Raw genomic sequence first — 24803 nt, 5'->3', positions numbered from 1 at the left:
TTCAAATGCGGTAAGCCGGCTGCATGAGAGGCATTTTCCGTATGTCCTCCCGAGTACCCCTACCCTACAGGCCCCCCAAAGAAAATGTTGTGTCTGTAGAAAGCGCGGATATAGGCGTGACACCTGCTATTATTGTCCCTCCTGTCCTGACAATATTGGTCTTTGCATTGGTGATTGTTTTGAACGCTACCACACACTAGTGGAGTATTAGAGTAGGGTACAGCACTGCACAGACTAGGACACACTTTCAAAGGGTCTCCCAAGATGCCATTGCATTTTGAGAGACCCGAACTGTTACAGTTACAAATAAAAGTGTACAAAAAAAAAAACAAAACAATATATATAAAATAAAAAAAAAAAAAATTGTTGTCATTTTATTGTTCTCGCTCTATTGTTCTGCTGTTTTTTACTGTATTCTATTCTGCAATGTTTTATTGTTAACCATTTTTTTTGTTTTCAGGTACACCATTCAGCTGCAGCGCAGATTTATTTATTTTGACAGCAACAGCGTTTACTCCCACGATACATAAAGCCGTGACTCCAGCGCTGTCGGAGGTGGTTTCACCACCACAGTTAAAAAAAAAAAAAAAAAAAAGAGCATATATGCCGAAGCATGGGGGCAGCAGGGGTGGAGGAACGATTTGCTCCTAACTTTTGGGGCGGATGCCCCCATGCTTCAGCATATATATATTTTAGGCACAGGTTGCGTTAAAAAATGTTTTATTTTTTACTATTTTTTTTGTATTTGCTTTGCAGGTATGGTAAGTCTTACTGTTATATTGTAATGTTACTTTGTTTTATTGTTAACCATCATTTGCTTAGCAGGTACGCCATTCAGCTGCAGCGCAGATTTATTTATCTTGACAGCAACAGCGTCTGCTCCCACAATACATAAAGCGGTGACTCCAGCGCTGTAGGAGGTGATTTCACCACCACAGTTAAAAACAAAATGGTGCATGTATGCCGATCATTAAAAGTGGGTGGATGAAGGGAGGTATTCTAATGGTGGGCATACCCACTGATCAATCTCTTTTTTCGTTCAGCCCACAGGCTGCATGAGAAAAAAAAAAAAAAAAAATGATTACAATATATGCCCAACAAGGACCAGCAATGTACTGGTATGTTGCTGGACTTTGAGTGGTTATACCAGAACGATGCCTGCGGGTTTAGGCAACATTTTGGTATCATTCTTTTCAGCCAGCAGTCGGCTTTCATGTAAAAGCAATCGTAGTGGCTAAATAGCCTCTAAACTGCTTTTACAAGCAGTGGGAGGGAATGTCATCTCCCCCCCCCCCACAGTCTTCCATGGTTTTCTCTGGCTCTCCTGTCCCAACAGGGAACCTGAGAATGCAGCCGGTGGTTCCGCCAGCTGACCATAGAGCTAATCAGAGACCAGAACAGTTCCAATCATCTCTATGACCTAAGAAACCGGAAGCTATGATCATTTCATGACTTAGATTTCGCCAGATATAAACAGCGCCATTGGGAAAGCATTTTATCACACCGATCTTGGTAATTTGAGCAGTAGACCTCCTCCGTAAATCTAAAGTGGTAACCTGTAAAGGCTTTTAAAAATGTATGTAGTTTGTCGCCGCTGCACGTTTGCGCGCAATTTTAAAGCGTGTCGTGTTTGGTATCCATGTCCTCGGCCAAAGATCATCTTTTTTTATTCCATCAAACATTTGAGCAATATATTTTGTTTTAATGCATTAAAATTAAAAAAAGTGTGTTTTTTTTTCCCAAAAAAAAATACGTTTGAAAAATCGCTGCGCAAATACTATGTGAAAAAAAAAAAAAAAAATGAAACACCCACCATTTTAATCTGTAGGGCCTTTGCTTTAAAAAATATATAATGTTTGGGGGTTCAAAGTAATTTTCTTGCAAAAAAAATATTTTTTCACGTAAACAAAAAGTGTCAGAAAGGGCTTTGTCTTCAAGTGGTTAGAAGAGTGGGTGATGTGTGACATAAGCTTCTAAATGTTGTGCATAAAATGCCAGGACAGTTCAAACCCCCCCCCCCCCCCAAATGACCCCATTTTGGAAAGTAGACACCCCAAGCCATTTGCTGAGAGGCATGTCAAGTCCATGGAATATTTTATATTTTGACACAGTGGAGGGAAAAAGACACATTTTTTTTTTTTTTTTTTTGCACAAAGTTGTCACTAAATGATATATTGCTCAAACATGCTATGGGCATATGTGAAATTACATCCCAAAATACATTCTGTTGCTTCTCCTACGGGGATACCACATGTGTGAGACTTTTTGGAAGCCTAGCCACATACGGGACCCCAAAAACCAAGCACCGACTTCAGGCTTTCTAATGGTGTAAAATTTTGATTTCACTCCTCACTGCCTATCACAGTTTCGGAGGCCATGGAATGGCCAGATGGCACAAACCCCCCCAAATTACCCAATTTTGGAGAGTAGACACCCCAAGCTATTTGCTGAGAGGTATGGTGAGTATTTTGCACACCTCGCTTTTTGTCACAAAGTTTTGAAAATTGAATAAAGAAAAACAAAAATGCCTTTTTTATTTCTTTCTTCATTTTCAAAAACAAATAAGAGCTGCAAAATACTCACCATGCCTCTCAGCAAAAAGCTTAGGGTGTCTACTTTCCAAAATAGGATCATTGGGGGGGGGGTTGTGTTATCTTGGCATTTTATGGCCTTCAAAACTGTGATAGGTAGTGAGGAGTAAAATCATAAATTTATGCCTTTAGAAAACCTGAAGGTGGTGCTTGGTTTCCGGGGCCCCGTACACGGCTAGGCTCCCAAAAAGTGCCACACATGTGGTATCCCCGTACTCAGGAGAAGCAGCAGAATTGATTTTGGGGTGTAATTCCACATATGTCCATGGCATGTGTGAGCAATATATCATTTAGTTACAACTTTTTCTAAAAAAAAAAAAAAAAAAATTTTTTTTTTGTCATTCAGTCACTTGGGACAAAAAAATAAAATATTCAATGGGCTCAACATGCCTCTTAGCAATTTCTTTAGGGTGTCTACAAAATTTTCAGTCTTTTTCTGTTTATATCGCAAAAAATAAAAATAATCGCAGAGGCAATCAAATACCATCAAAAGAAAGCTCTATTTGTGGGAGAAAAAGGACGCAAATTTCATTTGGGTACAGCATTGCATGACCGCGCAATTACCAGTTAAAGCATCGCAGTGCCAAATTGTAAAAATTCCTCTGGTCTTTAGGCAGCCAAATGGTCCAGGGCTGAAGTGGTTAATGTCTAAACTGCTGGCAACAAAAGTGAGTACACCCCCAAGTGAAAATGTCCAAATTGGGCCCAAAGTGTCAATTATTTGTGTGACCACCATTATTTTCCAGCACTGCCTTAACCCTCTTAGGCATGGAGTTCACCAGAGCTTCACAGGTTGCCACTGGAGTCCTCTTCCACTCCTCCATGATAACATCACGGAGCTGGTGGATGTCAGAGAGCTTGCGCTCCTCCACCATCCGTTTGAGGATGCCCCACAGATGCTCAATAGGGTTTAGGTCTGGAGACATGCTTGGCCAGTCCATCACCTTTACCCTCAGCATTTTTAGCAAGGCAGTGGTCATCTTAGAGGTGTGTTTGGGGTCATTATGTTGGAATCCTGCCCTGCGGCCCAGTCTCCAAAGGGAGGGGATCATGCTCTGCTTCAGTATGTCACAGTACATGTTGGCATTCATGGTTCCCTCAATGAACTGTAGCTCCCCAGTGTCGGCAGCACTCATGCAGCCCCAGACCATGACACTCCCACCACCATGCTTGACTCTAGTCTTTGTACTCCTGACCTGGTTGCCGCCACACACTTTTGACACTCTTTTCTGAACCAAATAAGTTTATCTTGGTCTCTTTAAACCACAGGACATGGTTCCAGTAATCCATATCCTTAGTCTGCTTGTCTTCAGCAACTGTTTGCTGGCTTTCTTCTGCATCATCTTTTTAAGAGGCTTCCTTCTGGGACAACAGCCATGCAGACCAATCTGATGCAGTGTATGGTCTGAGCACTGACAGGCTGACCCCCCCCCCTAAACCTCTGCAGCAATGCTGGCAGCACTCATATGTCTATTTCCTAAAGACAACCTCTGGATATGATGCTGAGCACGTGCACTCAACTTCTTTGGTCGACTATGGCGAGGTCTGTTCTGAGTGGAACCTGTCCTGTTAAACCGCTGTATGGTCTTGGCCACCATGCTGCAGCTCAGTTTCAGGGTCTTGGCAATCTTCTTACAGCCTAGGCCATCTTTATGTAGAGCAACAATTCTTTTTTTCAGATCCTCAGAGAGTTCTTTGCCACGAGGTGCCATGTTTAACTTCCAGTGACCAGTATGAGAGAGTGAGAGCGATAACACCAAATTTAACACACCTGCTCCCCATTCACACCTCTGAGACCTTGTATCACTAACGAGTCACATGACCCTGGGGAGGGAAAATGGCTAATTGGGCCCACATTTTCACTTAGGGTGTACTCACTTTTGTTGCCAGCAGTTTAGACATTAATGGCTGTGTTGAGTTATTTTGAATGGACAGCAAATTTACACTGTTATACAAGCTGTACACTTACAGTGTTACAAAGATGTGAGGGGTGTACTCACTTTTGTGAGATACAGTGTGTGTAATGTAGATATAGATATATAGAGAGAGAGAAGTTCAGAAGGGTGAGGTGTACGTTGGTCAAATTAACAAGTGCAAGCAATCAAGCCCTCCAAAAGGCTTATATTATACAGTAGGAAACGACAAAAAGGGATCGCTGCACAAAATTTTTTTAATGAAAAACGTAATCAAAACATCCAAAATATTATAGGCCATTTTGGATGATTTGATTACATTTTTCATTAAAACATTTTTGTGCAGCAATCCTTTTTTGTTTGAGAGAGAGAGAGAGAGAGAGAGAGAGAGAGAGAGAGAGAGAGAGAGAGAGAGAGAGAGAGAGAGTGCGAGAGAGAGAGAGAGAGAGAGTGCGAGAGAGAGAGAGAGAGAGTGCGAGAGAGAGAGAGAGAGAGAGAGTGTGTGTGTGTGTAAGTGAGCATGTGTGTTGCCTCTCTTACTTCCCCTTCTGCTGTCATGGCAATGGCTCATCTGATGAGCGACTATAAAGATGCAGAACAAAACAGCTCACATATATACATATTTCATTTTTCAAGCATTTGTCAGTCTGCCCGGAGTTCAGCTATAAAAATGACGCGCAGTTATGGGTGAAGTTATAAAAATAGTTTGCTTCCCAGTGGAAAATCCAGTATACAGCAGAGCACTGTATAGCCACGGTCTAGCAGGAGGCGGTTTGCTGTACCCTCTGACTGAAGCCTGTGAATAAAGCTCGCCTTGTTAACAGCCAATCCTTCGGAAGACAGTGCCATGGGTCAATATAAAAGCATTTATAAAGAAAGAAGATCAAAACCGATGCTTCCCCGAGACATCATTCTGCCAGGTATATGAAAGGATCCTAATCCAATTTACTGCTATCCTCAAGCTACATTATGGGTGCAGAGAAAAATGCCTGCTGACCTTATTATTCAAGATGCTTCTGACTTACATGGGTCAACTATTCTAGATGTGCAGAATCGTTGTAGAGGAAGAAAGACTTTAAAGATTTTCTGCAAAAAATAAATAATTTTATATACATTTTCTTTCTGCTATACAAATAAAGGAAGGTGGAACAGGGATTGATGCTGAAATCAATGTGCAGCTTTAAAAAGACTTCAAGAAAAGGCATTTGTTCTGTTTCCTTTACGTTTGAAAGCAATGCCTTGACAAGGGATCTGTGTGGGCTGCAATTGTTAGGCCAATGCCTTTAAAAGTAGAAGGATGGGAGAACAGCAGGCCACAGGGACCCTGAAGGTCGACAAGTGGATTTCTTGGGAGCATGCAAGACAGAAAATGTCAGGCCTCAAAATAAAGCTTGGTGTTTGTGCACCAGCCTGCAGAGACTTTTGGGCCCGCTGCACACCATCTTTGGGGCCTTAAGTCAGTAGTCTGCATGCACGGTCTTTGGGGTTTGGCATCTCTCTGCAGATGCCACGCACTGTTTGGTACCTGGTGTCCACAGCCACTGTGTGCCATCTTTGGGGGGCAGTGTCCGCCGCCCTGCACCATTTCTGGGGCCCACAGTCCATAACCATGCAGCATATTTTAGCCTGGTGTGATTTCCCCTGCACAGTTTGCTGGACCTGGTGGTTATACCTCAGCTATGCAGGGCCATGAACCAAAAGCCTAAGAAACTGTGCAGGGGAATACATACCAGGTCCCCAGTATGCTAAACAAAACTTAATGTTGGATCTGAAACTCTCTTCCGCTATACCAGTTGTCTCCAAACTGCGGCCTGGGGGCCAGACGTGACCCTTTACTGGCTTTTATCTGGGCCTTGGGGTACCATTTCATCCACGGATGCCAACAATGGAGCACAACACACCCCCCCCCCCCCCCACGATGGGGCTAATTCTTCCTACTAACACCAACGATGGGGTACTAATCCTCCCACTGACATCAATGATTTTACATTTCCCAAAACACCATTGATGGGGCACATTTCCTCCCAATGACACAAACATCGGGGCACAATTCCTCCCACTAACACCAATGATGAGGCTCAATTACTCAACTACCACTGGAAAAAAAAGATGGTGCGTTATTTTTTTCCCCACTGACATTCAGGACCTTTTCTACTCCCAATGGCCACAGTCAGATCCTCCTAAAGTCTGAAGGACAGTAAACTGGCCCCTTGTTTTAAAAGTCTGGAGACCCCTGCTCTATGCGATACAATCAATTAATTTTTAAAAACTCACCATTAGATGAACACTTTAATTGCTCCATGGTTACTAATAAATCTTAAAACCCACCCAATGTTGGAGGTATCCCCTCCTGAATTCACACTTACGCAATGTCAAATGGAGTCTCCACAATAAAAATGATACAGATAATTGGGAGACCTGCTATTAGAGGGCAACACCCTCAGTAAGGTGTTGTAGGAGAGGGGAGGATAGAATACTATTAGGAAATCTCACATTTGAGCTACATGCCAGCAATGATTCAACTCCCTGATGTCCACCTAAACAAAAATTTGAGAACAGATGGCCTTCAAAAGAAATCTGTCATGAGAAAAATACGGATCCTGCCAATGATGACTGATTCTTCTAAGAACACTAGGTGTCTGCCTCTCATGCTGATGTTTGACTTCAATACTTTCAGGCAGTGATTAGGAGAAAATATGTAAATAAGCAATTATGACTTTCCTCAAATATTAATTATCTGGATGTTTGTTCCTGGGTTTGTGAGTGAGAAGTGAAGGCAGACAAGGAATTGGTGTTTTCCACAATGACGACTTATGTATCTTTCTGATGACAGGTGTATTTTTATTATTGTCAATACCTGCAGAGAAACCCCCAATGATGGTGGGTTATAATGCGTCTGTGGAGGGGGCTTGCTGTATACATTGTACAATGGAGCTTCGTTCGCTAGCTTGTTGTACAGTTCCAGTGCCTCCAGGACCTTCACATTAAGTTCAGACAGTTCTGAGTGCTTCCTGGAGAGAACGCATGGGGGGAAAAAATATAACAATCTTAGACCAAAGATAACTTACATTTTGCAAAAAAACAAAACATGAGACCAGGTTTTACAGGAACTCATGCCCAGTAAATCCATGTACATGCCAAAATGAGCCACAGCCACACACCAGGTCCTGTGCTGCCACCTTGCTCTCGGGCATCGTGAGCCGGCTGTCTCTTCCTGGTTGATGCAGCCGGTATGGAAATACAATGCCGCAAAGCGTTTGGCTTGCAGTTGCAGAGTAGTCACATTGACCTTAGTAGGAGAGTGCGTCAGGCAGTGCCTCCCATTTAAAAATGCAGATCAGGGTGGATAAAAATCAATGATTAAAAAAAAAATTAATTAAATATTCTAATTTTTTTTTTTTTTTTTTTTAAATCTGATTTTTTTAATTGTTATCAAATTTATTTTAATAAGATACTTTTGGAGTAAAATTCTATTTATATAGTTTTCTAATAATAATTTAGTTTATTTAGCATGAAATGGCTCTTGGTTATGTAGAATGAGGCTGTATATTCTGCAATATTTACATTTTTGGTCTCATTCAATGAATCCAAGCTCTGCAAGCTGAGATAACATGCGCTGCATTGAGGCATTCACACAATTTCACAGTAACCCTGAGATAAAACAAAGTTCTGGCATATTCATTTATCCCATTGTTTTGCAAATCTATGTACACTTTAAACTGTATGATTGAATCCTTTCTGATATCGCTTTTTTACTAACCTGACAACTTATTCTAAATATGAAACCTTCATTTTGTTTGCAAATATTAAATATTATAACTACCAGCAAGAATAAGTCCTTACAATTAAAAGAGCACCTGTCATTTCAGATCCATCATGGCAGCGCCTGTTAGCGGGCATCCACTCCCCAGCTGCCACCACGTCCCTCACCTTGTTGTGTCACTGCCACATCACCAGCTGTCCCATTAAAGTGAATGTGACTGTCGGTGAGTCAACAGCGGGTCAGAGGAGCCGCCTCTGCGGAACAGAGATGACAGTTGCTCTTTAAAAATTATGATTTAAAATAGAGTCGGTTTACATCAAGCCTTTTTACTAGCGATTTAAATCAATTTGATTTAAATAAAATCTACCCTGACGCAGATCAACTGCCTGTTTTTACACCCACCAGTGTGAATGGGGCCTTACACACACACACAGTTGCTTCTCTTTAGGAGAATCTGCCATCTAAACAAAGCACTCTTCTGATGGAGGCTGGCACTGTCTGATTCACAGGCTAAAGCTGGCTACACACGATACAATGTTTATACAATTTTCTTGTACAATTTTCCTTTAGGTTTACCAAAGCCATATAATAATGAGGTCACACCTAAACACCTTTGATCTGTATGCAATCGGGCAGTCCCTTGCACTACATAGTTGAAGGCAAATCTAAAGGAAATTGAACAGCAAAAATTGTATAATGTGTATCCAGCTTAATTCCAGGTCACCTGTTCAGAACCACTTTGAATGCCTTGGAACTAATATGCAGCTGCTAAGTCAGACAATGGCAGCTCCCAGCACACTGCTATTTAGCGTAATCGTAGGTTCTCATTTCAAAAGGACTGAAAGTGGAGAGAGGACAACAGCTGTGTGATTTGCACTCTACTAAGCACTGTGTACTCAAATGTTGCATGTGACAGGTTCACTTTAAAAATTACTGGTGTTAGATAAGGGAAGTACTGAAAATCTGAGGTTAATGGAGGACCGAAGCTGACAAATGCTGCTCTAAGGCAAAAAAAAAAAAAAAAAAAAAAAAAAAAAAAAAAAAAGGAAATACAGCAAAACTGCAGTAAAGGTTGGCAGGGAACATGGACATCTCAGATACAGATTAAGAATATGCAAAAGGAAACAATTATATATGGATTACTTTCCACTGCAGCCTAGAAAATGCAACACTAGTATTATATTTAAATGTTTGGTGTATGCAATAAACAGGCAAAGCATAAAAAGTAAGCCATTTACTGAGCAAGTGCCAGACAACTTCTTGAGTTGAGAGAAGAGATTATTAATGTGTGATAAAATGAATGTACAAAGTGGGGTATGCCTATATAAGTCAACAATAATGGGCAGTTTACTTAGTATCTCACCTGTCAATCTCTTCTAATTTCTCGTCGATCATTGGACCCATTTGTTGGCAGACATCTGTAAGAAAAAAAAAAAAAAAAAAAGAGCATAAATTTTCAATTTACTTTGTTGAGGTTATACATAGAGTTAAATAAATTACAGTATTTAGTTATTTGGAGCAGTATAACCACTTACCGACCGGCCACTGTATATATAAGTCATTATTTTGAAGATGGATATCTCGGTAACGGCAGCAGCTGCTGCCACAACTGAGGTATCCATCTTTAGGGCCGGCGGTTCTGTGTACGATAATGGTGGTCTCTGCGGCGGGTTCGCCATTATCGGCGGCGGAAGAGGTGCTCACCCCCCTCCCGGGGCTCTCCGCCGCTTACCGGAGCCGTGGGTAGCGGCGGAGGCAATCGGGTCCTCTCACTTCCTAGGTATGGAGACGAGTGAGGCTAAGATGGCCCCCACCCGTCTCCATACCATAGGAGGGCAGAAGCGACGTCATGACGTCGGCTCCGCCCATTTGTCTTAAAGGCACATTTTTTTTGGTCATTTTTTCAAACGACTTTTTTTTTTTTTTTTTTGCATTAAAGTCCAAATATGAGATCTGAGGACTTTTTGACCCCAGATCTCATATTTAAGAGGACCTGTCATGCTTTCTTCTATTACAAGGGATGTTTACATTCCTTGTAATACAAATAAAAGTGATCCAATTTTTTTTTTTTTTTAAACATTGAAAAAATAAAGTAAAATAAATAAGAAAAAAAACTTTTTTAAAGCGCCCTGTCCCGACGAGCTTGCGCGCAGAAGCGAACGCATACGTGAGTAGCGCCCACATATGAAAACGGTGGTCAAACCACACATGTGAGGTATCGCCGCGACCGGTAGAGCGAGAGCAATAATTCTAGACCTAGACCTCCTCTGTAAACGCAAAACATGCAACCTGTAGAATTTTTTAAAACGACGCCTATGGAGATTTTTAAGGGTAAATGTTTGACGCCATACCACGAGCGGGCGCAATTTTGAAGCATGACATGTTGTGTATCAAATTTACTCGGCGTAACATTATATTTCACAATATTAAAAAAAAAAAAAAAAAAAAAAATCGGGCTAACTTTACTGTTGTCTAATTTTTTTATCCAAAAAAAGTGCGTTTATAAGACCGCTGCGCAAATACGGTGCAAAAAAAAAAAAAAAAAAAAAAGTATTGCATTGACCCCCATTTTATTCTCTAGGGTGTTAGAAAAAAAATATATAATGTTTGGGGGTTGTAAGTAATTTTGTAGCAAAAAAACTGTTTTAAACATGTAAACACCTAAAATCCAAAACGAGGCTAGTCCTTAAGTGGATAATAAGGCAACACTGGGAATGATACCACCATTGACATTAAAGTGTTACTAAACCCCCATCATAAAAAAAACTATCACTAAATGCTGTATTACATGCTGTTCATAGTCAGTCACTGGGATTTGTTTTCTGTATTCTGCAAAAAACCTGGTTGATCCTCCCATTCGCTATCTGCCCCTTCTGTCCATGTCCCCAATGCAGCTAGGGATTTTGCAGAGCAGTGTTGGCAGCTCTGCACCTGCTCAGTTTTCAGTGAGTTTCTATGCTGAGCATTTCCTCCCTATCACATCTGAGCAGCCCATGTGACTATAGAGTCACACATGTGGGAGTATACACAGCGGTAAATGACAGCCCACTCCCTCCCTCATGCCCACCAACCAGCTAAACACAATGGGGATGGGATATTACATGTAGATTAATGGTGGCTTCGCCTCCCTCTTATTCTAAGACACAGGCTGGAGGGCGTAACACAGACTGTGACTGACAGAAATCCACTCACACCATGTTACTGCCAAAAAATAATAAAGATTTGATTTCAAATATATACGTATGACAATTTAAAAAAGTTGATATTGTTTATTTTTACTCTGTATTCCAAAGTCTGTTTTTTTTTTTTTTGAACATGTGACCAGCAGCAGAGGACTTAACACTCCTCCTGCTTATGTTTCCCTGCAGACAGACAGGGGAAGATCTGGGTCATGTGACAGCTGTATATCAATTAGGAAACATAATTACAGTGCTATCATCCACATACAGAAATAGAGAGGATAATGTAAATGAACAGTGCGTGTGTTTACTATCACTTTAAATAGGTACTCTAGTCTAAGTGAAAACAATAGCATGCAATAGTGCTATTTAGATCTTCAACTCTATCAGTCTTGACTGTGCTGTGTATTTTATAGGTCACACAGATCTATTGTGTACACAGATCTTGTACTTTCTAAAGTTCCAACTCCCCCCCCCCCCCCCCCATACACAATAGAGTATATAATGTACGGCACATTTTAAAGTGGAATAGAATGTATAGAGTGAAAATGTGTGGAGTACAGAACATACAGCACAGTAGGGTAGTGTAGACTATAAACTGTACATCCATAGTGTACAGAACATAGTGGTGAGAGTGAAAACTACAGAACAGTGTACAGAGTGTAGTTATGGTGTATGGAATGTACAGCACAGTGTACAGAATGTAGTTATGGAATATATAATGTACAGAACAGTGTACAGAGTGTAGTTATGGAATATATAATGTACAGCACAGTGTACAGAATGTAGTTATGGAATATATAATGTACAGAACAGTGTACAGAGTGTAGTTATGGAGTATATAATGTACAGAGTGTAGTTATGGTGTATGGAATGTACAGCACAGTGGGTCAGTGTAGAGCCAGGTATATAATGTACAGCTCAGTATACAGAGTGAAGCAGTATGGGGTATAAATGTACAACACATTCCTGTTGAGTAATCTACAATACAATGCACACACAGGAGCAGTGTGTCATAGACCATATATTATACTCTACAATGCTCAACTAAATTCAAGGACTGTAATAAATCAGAACAGTCCATCATGTGCCCGAATGAGCACTTTGCCGGTCTATAAATGTAACGTATATTGACCTGAAGCGGAGAAAACTGCTACTATTTTTTATTTATTAATAATGACAATATTGCTTTAAAACTGCCGTAATTATGAAACTGATGTCAGAGATCCTTATTGTTATATTTATTCCCGCCCAGACCTCAGCAGGCAGCACATGGTGTGACAGCAGACATTTTAGGGTCACATTGGGGGGGTGGAGCTGGCAAACAGTTATAGGAAACTAGGAAATGCCAAAACTGACTCCTAAATCCCATAAGCTTTGGCAAAATGCGCTCTCCTACATTGCACAGCCCCAGACAGGGTTATCTGTGATGTAACTATTCCTGCACTTTCCAAAATATGAATTACAAATTTAATCTACAAGTGCCCCTCTTTGGATCTTTTCACACAGATTACACTTCAACCGTGATTCACACTTATGTGATGTGGTAATTGCAGAGAATTCTGTGCATTTCCTGCATTGCATGACATCATGCAATCTGCTGCGGGTGTAAATGTTATATTAACAACACCCTAAAAAAGATTGCAAAATACAGTGCGATTGCCATAATTGCATCACATGGGTGTGAACAACCATGCAATGCGATTCAGTTCCCATAGGGAAAAAAAGGGCCCTGCATCATTTTGGTGCAAATGCGATGCGATTTCAGCCATACAAAATGTATGGCTGAAATCGCACTGCTCAGACATCGCATGTGATGTACACAGGAATGCAGTGCGATTCCTGTGCGAATCATTCCTCTGTTAGCAAGTGTCACTTCTGAGAAGTTTTTGACACAGGAGATAAAAATCTTGACGGGGAGGGAGCTAAAAACACACAGCTTGTCTATTCAGAACACAGATCTGCATGTTCCTTGGTTACTGTGTGGAGGAGGGGGTGTCCCTTTCCTCCAATCAGCTCTCACACACAGTAACTGCAGCTCTCCGCCACCTCCTCTCTGCTCCTCACAGATCCTGAAGCATTTGATCACAAATCTGCACTTTGAAGGCATGTAGGGAAGAGAAGACTGCTGGTAAAATAAAACTTAGGCCCCTTTCACACTGGGGCGTCTGCGTTATTTTTAGCAGTGCTTTACCATCATTTTTGCGTGAGTTTTCGGCCGCTAGCGGGGCGCTTTTAACCCTCGCTAGCAGCTGGAAAAGGACTCTTTTAAAAGTGCCGCTGCTTCACCGCTCCAAAGATGGTGCTTGCAGGAGTTTTTTTAACGTCCTGCCAGTGCATCGTCTCAGTGTGAAAGCACTCTGGTTTTCACACAGAGACCGCAGGGGAGCCATTTTTCAGGTGCTATTTTGTAGCCCAAAAGCACCTGAAAATTGCCTTAGTGTGAAAGGGGTCTTCTCTGTGTATCATCTGAGGCTAGGCACTTCACTGGGCATACGAGAGGGTTTACATCCACTTTAAATGTCAACAGCTACAGCATGTGTAGCTGCTGACTTTTACACTAAGGGCCCTTTCACACAGGCTTTCCGATTAGGTCAGTTTTTCAGACAGGCCTGATCGGACGCTCCATTCACTCCTATGGAGCAGCGGATGATAGCGGTGACATGTCCGCTGACACCTGCCAATATTCGATCTGAGAAATTCAGATGGATGGAGACCCTATTTTCCATCTGTCTGGCGGATCGGATGAAAAAACGGAGAAGTGGTCCATTTTCATCCGATCTCCCAATAAAGGACAGGTCCGTCTCTGCACAGTTAGCGGGGATCAGCAAAACGATCCCTACTGAGCAATTGGAGTCCGCAAGCGGCACAGTGATCATTGCCGATTCGAGGAAGGCAGGTAATTATGTTACAAGGTGAGCAGCACTTAGAGTGGGGAGAATTAAAGGAGAACTTTGCCAAAGGTAAAGTTGTCCTTTAACCACCTCCCACCCGGCCACTGCACATATACGGCCGGGTGGGAGCTTCCTCCTGAGTGGATGTTCAGGAACGTCCCCTCAGAAGGAGGGGATCACGCGCACGTGTGCCTGTGCAGCAGCGTGATCCCAATGCGCTCGTGTCACCAGGACATGGCGCATCTCCGATCGGCAGGAGGGTTCTGTGATTGGTCCTCCTGATCACATGACGGCTGTGTCCAATCAGAGCCGTCATGTGATGTAAATAGAGAGCTGGTTGCTAGGCGATCGGCTCTCCTCTCCTCACATGGAAGTTGTCAGTGAGGAGAGGAGAGCAGATCGCTGCAGCCAGCCGATGATCAGTGAGTATGAGCTGTTTTTTTACAGCTTTTTACACACTGATCACCAGCATAGTGTCCCCACACAATGTAAACACACACAGTGTCCCCTAAATAGTGTCCTCAAAACACTGTCCCCACACAGTAAAAACACCTGTCCCCCACATATGTAACACTAAAATCATATGTCCCAACGATCATCTGCACACACATGTCCGTGATCATCTGCACACATCTGTACACGATCATCTGCGTACATATGTCAGTAATCACACAAACCAATTATTATACAATTATTATATTATATATTATACACTTATTGGGAAGACATGTAGCAGAATACATTTTGGCTGATGACAAAACTAGATTTTATTGGATTTCTTTTAAAACAGAAAGTAGAAAATATATATATTTTTTTAAATTTCCGCTCTTTTTTTCACTTATATCGCAAAAAAATTAAAAAATTGATTTGTGAATACCACCAAAAGAAAGCTCTATTTGTGTGAACAAAATTATAAAAATTTAATTTGGGTACAGTGTTGCATGACCGCGCAATTCTTATTGAAAGTGTAGGAGCGCTGAAAGCTGAAAATTGGCCTGAGAAGGAAAGGGGTGAAAGTGCCCAGTATTGAAGTGGTTAAATTAATCTATTCTCATCAATTTCCCAATCATATTAGAATAATTAAAAAAAAAAAAAAAAAAAGAAAGGAAGTAGAAGGACTACAGTTTCCTTCCATGATAAATAAAAAACAGAATATATATTATAACCTGGTGACTAATGAGGTACATCTTTTATTTCATGTTAAACTATGTAGATTTTGTTACCTTCCAAATCGAGAAGAGTGACCGAATCTGGCTTGGGGTCAGTTGGATCGATGCTCTGAAGTGTGTGTAATGTCTGGTCCATTTTATTCTAGAGATGTGAAAGGTTAAAAAAAAAAAAAAAAAAAAAAAAGGGTGAATAGATACGATAAAAACGTTAGCTATTCAGTAGATTCGAGGTCAGGGGTTCTTTGCAAGTTCCTCCACACCAAATTCATCAAACCGTTGTCTTCATGGAGCTGGCTTTATGCACAGGGCACAATCATGTTGGGACAGAATAGTGCCTTCTCCAAACTATTACAATAAGGCTGGAAATGCACAATTGTCTAATGTCATCGTATGCTGCAGCTTTAACAGCCCTTTTCACTGGAGACACTTGTAAACCTCCATGTATAATTTATACCTATAGGTAAGCCTTCTTATAGGCTTGCATATAGGTACTGTAAATATCTCCTAAACGTGCGCCGTTTAGGAGATATTTACTGTACACTGCGCTGTTGAGGTCATCGGCATGTGCCCTCTGAAGAAACGGCCACCTGCGCCATTTCTTCAGAAGACAGTGCCGTGACCAAAGGCTCCCGTGCGCATGCGCAGGAGTGATGTCACTCGGCTCCCGCCAGTCACGGAGCCGAAGTCCACGGTCCCGGAAGGAAAACGTGCGAAGATGGATGCGGCTCTCAGTGGGGTCAACGCGGGCTTTGCTTGCAGGTGTCACATAATGTGGTAGTATGTGATGCATACTACCACATTATGCCTTTATTTTGTAGGGGAGGAAAAAGAAAAGAAGAATTTTCTTTCAAGAGTTTACTTCCTCTTTAACTCCATAACTTGGAGGGCAATATAGGCAAGTGCAATGGTCAGATATTCACTTCTGGCTATATATTGTATATTTTAGGACTACTTAGCTCACAATAATACCATATAGTTTTCCCTTTAAAAAAGGTTAAGTTCACCTTTAAAAAAAAAATAAATAAAAAAATTAATGCACATTTTATTTCCCTAAGGAGCCTGCATATCTTTGGACCCTCAATCAGCAGATCGCGGGTGGTGTCCTGCTCCTGAAGACTCTCAGGATAGCGATCTACCCATACCTCTGATATGGACAGGCAAGTTACCTGTGAGCAGGAAGATCAATGAACTACGAGAGTGCTCACCAAACAGTACTTGTAGTCTATTCATTCACAGGAAACAGGGGGGAGAAGGTGCAGATGCTGGAACATTGTACATGTACAAACAGGTGGAACATGCACCATGTTCCAAAGGTATACTTATCCTTTAACAAGTCCAAAAGTCTTTAAACAGGGTAGCCTTAGCATTATGCTGGACACAAGAGTAACTCCACTTTTGTTGAGGGGGAAAAAAAACAAAAACAAAAACACACCATTCCCCTCTGGGTGATCTGTGTACATTACAAGGACTTTAACAACCATTGTTGCAGATTCCTACCTTTTGTTATTTTGAATAAATGACTGACTGTGTCTATGTTGAGAGTGAATCTGTATGGTAGTGATTTTAGAATGATCAACCAGCTGCTGCACCTGCAGGAAATGGTCAGGGCTGCATCCCTTTAGACATGATTTCCCTTTGGGAGTATCTCACTAAAAATTACATGCCAAAAATATGACTTGTATTTTAGTGCAGACGTCTGGGAAAGTCACTAAGCCAATCACAATTACATATCTGGGGGTGGCGTTCTATACCCCATCTGTGTACAGAATACAGTGGAACCTCGGATTGCGAGTAACGCGGTTAACTAGCTGTATTTTTAAAAATCGTAGCTCTATTTGCGAGTGTCCCACAAAATGAGCAGGACCAGGCCAAAGCAGTGTGCAGTACCGCTTTTGGCCTGAGGTGGTGGTGGTGGTGGTGGTGGGGGACCGGAGCTGAACGTCAGATTAGGAAATGCACGTTAAGGACCGAGTACAGCACGGCTGACCTTGGCAAATCTTGGGTAGAAAGTCTTTCCGAGGTCAGCCGAAGTGTCCACGGGCCTTTTTGGCCATTTCCGAGGCTCTCCGGCACCCCCCGCCTCTGGCCGCATGTGGTATTGCATCCCATTGAAGTCAATGTGGAACAAATTATTTTCGTTTCCATTGACTTCAATGGGAGAATTCGCTTTGATATGCGAGTACTTTGGATTACGAGCATACTCTTGGAACGGATTATTCTCGTAATCCGAGGTTCCACTGTACCTCCAGGTTGCCATATTGCATTTTACAGAAAGTTACATTGCTGCAGACTGATAAGGAAAGGTCATTTTTAATAACATCCAATTATTAGATGACGTGTCGCAATTTTTTTATTTGCTTCCCCCCCCCCACACAAAAGTGGAGTTACCCTTTAACACTCAATACCAAATTACCTAATTTCAGGAAAGAAGGCAGAAGCGCCAATGGTAAGGAAGATTTCTAACAAAGCAGACAATACCAAAAAACAATGAATTTACTAAAAAAATGAGCAGAGGGATGACTCTATACCAATACTGCACTTGCTACACAATCTAATCAAAAGGCTGGAGGCATGTTCTTGACCAAGTTGCACCAGAACTACAATATCAAGGATCTGGATGTGTTTCCTGGCCATGGGCTCTGGACCACAAAAACAATTCCAGTTTGTGCGCTTTGCCATTTGCCTTGCGTTCACCTGTAAAACGGAGAAAAATATTAACTTACTTCATCTATGTACACTGGTTCAGGTTCTGACTTTGTCACAGTTTCTGGAGGTTCATCATAAGTAGCGGGATTTTCAGCAACTGCAAAATAAAAATAAAAACAACAATAATAATATATACACGTAGGCTATTTATATTGTACTCACAAAAAGGAGAAAATGTCATTTTTATTGTACTGAATGCACTTCATTGACCAAAATAAACCCGATCACTAAAAGTCACCTTAAAAAAAAAATAATGATAAAATGTATGTTTTTTTCTTCTAAGGAGCCTGCAGAGCATTGCGTCCACAATCAGCAGGACGATCAATGGACTAGGAGAGCGCTCACCAGCCTTGCATCTCATTGAGAACTACAAGCCGTCAGCCACAATAACTGATACATTTAGGCATTTGTTCACAACAAACTGTAACTGAATGACACGGCTGTGTGGGGGCGGGGCCCCGCATGGTCGCGCTGCTTTAAAATTGCGATCGTGGGTGCAGGGGGGCAGGAGGCTGCAGATGCTGGAACATGTTATATGTTTCACCCTTAAAAAAATAAATAAATAATGCGTGGCACTTGTAATAAAGGTGAACTTACCTTCTGTTAACTACCTCCTGCCCGCAGTATAGGCAAAGGACGGCGGGCGGAATGCTTCGTTGTTCTGGGACGACTTCATATGACGTTGCCCCCAGTCTCACCTCGCTTGCGCGCCGGCAGCAGACACACTGCGTCACTGGGACATGGCGCGACCTCCCGATCTCGGTAAAGAGCCGATGACGTGGCTTTTCACCCATGTGATCAGCTGTGTCCATTCACAGCTGATCACATGTAAACAAGGAAATGCTGGCTGTCGGCTTTCCTCGCCTCACACAGAGTATGAGGAGTGGAGAGCCAATCAGCAGATGCCATTATATGTATGGTTACATTTAGCCAAACTATAACAGAAAAAGTGTGACCAATAGCTGATCATTCTTTATTCAAAAGTTTAAAGGAGTTGTAAAGGCAGAAGGTTTTTTATCTTAAGTATGCATTAAGATAAAAAAACCTTCTGTGTGCAGCAGCCCCCCCAGCATCCCCTAATTACCTACCTGGACTCCTCTCTCCAGTCATGTCCACGATCCTCTCAGAACATGCCTCCTGATTGGCTGAGACAGAGCAGTGGCACTATTGGCTCTCGTGGCTGTCAGAGGGGGCAGGGCCAGGTCAGGGCTCCGTGTTTGAATGGATACACGGAGCTCTGACATGGCTTGGGTGACCCCCTGTAGCAAGCTGCTGGCTGAGGGGCATTCAAAGGAGGGAGGGGCTAGGAGCAGCAAAGAGGGACCCGAGAAGAGGAGAATCCAGGCTGCTCTGTGCAAAACCAACTGCACAGAGGAGGTAAGTGTAACATGTTTGTTATTTAAAAAACAAAAAAACGAGCCTTTACAATCACTTTAAGGCTCCATGCACACGAACACTTAGCTTCTGTATGCTTAAGCATAAAATCCATGTGTGCATGAGGACTAATGTTTTTTTTCTCTCTTACTCCTCAGGTTAAAAGGTTAAATGTTTAAAATGAATGTATATTTAATTTTTACACTATTGCTTTAATTTAATCACTTTTATCGCTGTCACAAAGAATTTAAACATCCTTGTGACAGCAATAGTCAGTTACAGGTAGGGCTGGGGGAAAAAAATCGATTTAAATCTTGAATCGAGTTGAGAGGTCAAATCGATTCAAAATTTAAGCAAATCGATTTTTTCTGTTATTTTTTTTCACTGCGCCGGTCCCAAGGCACTGCGGGCAGGAGTTTTTAGGCGAGACCGGAGCTTTGGCCTAGTCTGCGACCAAAGCCGCGGCCTCGCCTAAAAACTCCTGCCTGCAGCTCCCTAGGACTGGCGCTGACACTGTGCCGGCCCTGAGGAGATGCGGGCAGGAGTTTTTAGGCGAGACCGGAGCTTCGGCCTAGTCTGCGACCAAAGCCGCGGCCTCGCCTTAGAACTCCTGCCTGCAGCTCCTCCACCGGCGCGGTGTCCATAAAAAAAAAAAAAAAAACACCTGGATTCAATTCATGAATCCAGGTGTTTTTTTTTTTTTTGTTTTTTTTAAGAAAATCCCCCAGTCCTAGTGACAGGTACACTTTATGGAGAAATCTGGGGTCTATAGGACCACAAATCCCTCCTCTGCCCTTAAAATCATTAAAAAACACCAAGATCAGCGTTTTTGAATGCTTTAGATTTTTCAAAACTGGCGCCGGTGGTTCCCGAATAAACCGGAAGTGATGTCATGTCATCGCTTCAAGTTTACTGTTACAAACATTCGAGCAAAGATGATCCTGGCTTTGCTTAGCTGTCCGGCCAGCTTACGGACGCACCAGCTGGTCACTCGGGTCTCCCGGTGGGACAGGAGAGCCGCGGAAGGCAGGGGGGGTGGCCTTGTTCACCAAGATATTGTAGCACAGATGCCACATAGAACATGCATACAGCTATTACCTGAACCTCATCAGTGTAAGGTACAAGACTATGATAGAAAGGGACTGCCCAACTAAAAGAGCTAGTCAGTTTATGTTTCCTTGTTCCAATCATCATCAGCAATAGACCACAAAATACTAGGCCATGATATAGTGCATATGACCAATTGTTTTCTTTTTAATTTTCTTTTTTTACTGGCAATTTTGCACTATTTAGCCTAGCACACATGAGAATATCAGACGAATGATCAGGTTTTTTTTTTTTTTGTTGCATTCTAGTCTCATATCCAAAACGAAAAGGTTACTAAAGTTAGGAAAATTTTGTAAGATAGGATATAACTTCGAAAGTAATGTATTGTATTCTTTCATTTCCGAGTATGCGTGGTCTTGGTCATTTGATTTTTTTTTTTTTTTTTTACAAAAATACTGTACTAATTACACAAAAAATGTTGTTTCTGCTTGTCCCTTCGGATATTTTCAAATGAACCATTGTAACTGACTCTCATAAGCTGTGTACTAATGAATAGATTATCGGATGGCGGCTCAGAGTGTGTTCTTTTTCCGTCAGATTTTCTCAGTGTGTGTACTAGTCATTAGAAAGAGAGGGGACATTTAGATTTAAAGCACCGCAGCTGAGAAGTGGTATCTGCTATAGAACAGAAGCAAAGATGAAGCACCGTTTGCCTTCTCCTTTCAGCTACATCTGGGTATAAGAGGAGAGACATGTACAGTATCTGAAATGAATGCAGCTGTGGTTTTTCCAGCCAAGAGATCTTTAGCAGAGCTCATCATCTCATTTTCAGAAGACAGCTCATTAACACCACATCAATTAACCATTAGGCTGCTTTCACACTGAGGCGCTTTACAGGCGCTACAGCACTAAAAATAGGGCCTGCATAGCACCTGTAAAGAGCCTTTCCTCTTATTCCAGTGTGGAAGCCCGAGTGCTTTCACACTGGAGCAGTGCGCTGTGCTGGCAGGTCGCCTAAAAAAGTCCTGCCAGCCGCATCTTTGACAGCGCCCCTGCCCATTGAAATCAATGGGCAGCAGCGCTTTGCAGGCACATTTAACCCTTTTTCGACTGTTAGTGGGGATTAAAAGCTAGCTAGCAGCCAAAAAGTGCCGCAAAAACGACGGTAAATCGCCGCAAAAAAATATCGGTGCTTTACTGCCGATGCCCCCAATGCCCCAGTGTGAAAGCAGCCTTACTGCTCAGGAAGAAGAGAGAAGAGGAAGCACTGCAGTCATCTACAAGGCAAGAAAAGAATCCTGCAAAATGGACCAAAGCTGCTCCTGACATCCGAAAACATAGCAATGGTGTCCTTTCTGCTAATGTAATAGAAACAAATGCAGGCTAAAAACATACTGTTTTTATGTCTAAAACCCATCAGGTCGACCAAAACTCCAGCTTCTCACTCAATCTGTCTTTAAAGACTACTTTGGTAGAACTTTACAACAAATTGAAGAAACCAAGCTTGCACATACCTCCAACCACATTGTAGAATCATGCTCTACTCCTCCCTTACTTATAGATATGGTTGGACTCCCAGGTTTCAACTTCAATAAATTGCAGATCAGAGTTGGCATCATGGGGAGGCATTAGAAGGCATCACATACATTCTGCCATGCCTCCTTTGCTACTGACACTGGAAAAGACACTTGCACAATTATTCAAAGAGGCCCACACCATTGCTGCCAGTCTGCTCTTAAGCTAGCCATAGATGATTAGAATCTCGGCCAGTTCAATAGGGACTGGCTGAGATTTGAACCATGTATGGGCAGGCTGATTATACCCAAGTCAATCCATCAACAGACTTGGGTTCAACCAGCATGTGGGATTTGTAGAATGCAATTATTGCCAACAGCTATAGCCACTAGCAAAAAATCACTGTGTTCTTTCTCCCAGCAACCCATGGGATGGCAACCCGTGGTTGCAGGAAAGAAAATTGCATCATCTATGGCCTGTCGTACTTTGGAGTTGTGCACACTCTAGAAGTCACACAGATCATCTGTGATTGTGTTTAATGGCACCTGAAATATCTTTTGGTCAGACAGGAAAGACCAACAACAATAATGGTGTGGGCCAATATCTACCACATCTCCATAATAATTCTACCAACCCTTTAAAACTGTAATGCCCCCTTTTTGGCCAGTACCGGATGCCACGGTTTATGCTAATCTGACTCTTTTAAAAGGTAACTATAAGGATGCAGTCACGCAGGCACATAGACCCGTATATCTATGAAGAGGTATTTTTTATGCACCTAGAGCAGCATACAGCAATAATGGGAAGTCTGTTAAAAATCAGAGTCTGACAGGCGCAGAGACTATATGGACCTCTACACGCATCTGAGCAAAGTGCAAAGCTAATGTTACAGATAGACAAAGTCCAATAAAAGATAAACAAAAGAGGTGCAAAACAATCAAGTTTTTTCGGATAAGTTCATAAAGTCCTTAAAGGGATTGTAAATGGTGCTTATAAAAAAAGGAATATGACAGAGACTTCCACCATCAAGCCACATGGACATCTCACTTCAGAAATGGAACACCTTTCAAGACCTCCCTTAAAATGCACTCTGCCTGGAACAGCAACAGCCGTTAATACCTGAATGAAAGACTGTTATTAAAGGTAAGTTTATTACTAAATTGTGTATATTTGGGCATATCTGTTCTGCAGTGGTTACTGGGCTGCTTTTAAACTGATCTGCAGTGTACCTGCGTGTTACCTGCACAGAGCCATAGTCTTCTGTTATTACTTGCTGGTTTGGTGTGCTTTCAGAAAGTGCACCATACCTGCAGGATAGAATAGAAGTCTAGGAATGCCACAGGTGCACTGTGCTGCACGCATCTACCTCCAATCTGATCCGCCAAAAAAAACAGAAGGGGATCCATCCTCTTCTGTCTGGGCAGATTAGATCGGAGGGCCCATAGAGTAGAGTGGGCTGTGTCCGTGTCTGTTCTGCATATGCACCCTCAGATGTGCATAAAGACCCATACAGCTGCTGCACCTGTCAGGCTCTCGTTGAATTTATAACAAGTTTTCAGACACGGGTGTATGGTAGACTAGGCACATTAACCCTTCTTCAAATATGTACAGGTCTTTGCATCTGGGTGAAAAAGGCCTAATGGTTTGGGTCAAGTACTCTCTTGTTTATATGATTTTAAACTGAAGATAAACATTTAAAAACAGATTTCAGCCTTGGCACTGATATTACAGGACAGAGCTGCACGATTCTGGCTAAAATAAGGCCCCTTTCACACTGGGGTGGTAGGGGGGGCGTTGGCGGTAAAACAGCGCTATTTTTAGCGCTGTTTTACCGCGGTATTCGGCCGCTAGCGGTGCGGTTTTAACCCCCCGCTGGCGGCCGAAAAAGGGTTAAAACCACTCGTATAGCGTGGCTGTAGCTGCGGTATTGCCGCGCTGTCCCATTGATTTCAATGGGCAGGAGCGGTTTAGGAGCGGTGAATACACCGCTCCTTCACCGCTCCAAAGATGCGGCTGACAGGAGATGTTTTCTTCTCCTGCCAGCGCACCGCTTCAGTGTGAAAGCCCTCGGACTTTCACACTGAACAAACAGCGGAGGCTGTTTAGGGGCGGTTTGCAGGCGGTATTTTTAGCGCAATAACACCTGCAAACCGCCCCAGTGTGAAAGGGGCCTAAGAATCACATTTTTTTTGCTTAGAAGATAGATCACGATTCTCGCGGCATAACATCATCTTTCACATTAAAAACAAAAAAAATTGGGCTAACTTTACTGTTTCGTTTTTTTGGTTTTTTTTATTCATTGAAGTGTATTTTTTCCCAAAAAATTGCGTTTGAAAGACCGCTGGGCAAATACAGTGTGACATAAAATATTGCAGCAATTGACATTTTATTCCCTAGGGTCTCTGCTAAAATATATATAATGTTTGGGGATTCCAAGTAATTTTCCAGCAAAAAAAAAATAGATTTTAACTTAAGAAAGAAGTGTCAGAAAAAGATTTAGACTTTAAGTGGTTAAACTTCCTGCATTTACACCTTGTGAAAAACAGACTGCCTGGATTTTTTTTTCACACAGAAGTTTATTCCTTTGATCTAATAAGGAAGAGTTAGTTACAATGTTTCATGTTAAAAACTTGGAAGACTGCCCAGATGTTT

At 42.1% G+C, this 24803-nt stretch overlaps 1 protein-coding gene across 1 annotated transcript in view; it reads right to left on the bottom strand.

Annotated features, from left to right (window-relative positions):
• The window catches only part of STAM2 (signal transducing adaptor molecule 2), a 79890-nt gene that overhangs the window by 11195 nt on the left and 43892 nt on the right, over positions 1 to 24803 (bottom strand). Inside the window, exons 9-12 of the mRNA XM_073634154.1 lie at positions 18233 to 18312; positions 15564 to 15651; positions 9631 to 9685; positions 7362 to 7515 (exon numbers count right to left, since the gene is read on the bottom strand). Coding sequence (XP_073490255.1) covers positions 7362 to 7515; positions 9631 to 9685; positions 15564 to 15651; positions 18233 to 18312 — 377 coding nt within the window. The remainder of the gene's footprint in view (positions 1 to 7361; positions 7516 to 9630; positions 9686 to 15563; positions 15652 to 18232; positions 18313 to 24803) is intronic.

The sequence above is a fragment of the Aquarana catesbeiana genome, linkage group LG06 (assembly GCF_042186555.1).
Source record: "Aquarana catesbeiana isolate 2022-GZ linkage group LG06, ASM4218655v1, whole genome shotgun sequence".
NCBI lineage: Eukaryota > Metazoa > Chordata > Amphibia > Anura > Ranidae > Aquarana > Aquarana catesbeiana.
Note: the sequence above shows the minus strand (reverse complement) of the source record. Positions and strands in the feature narration are given on the sequence as shown.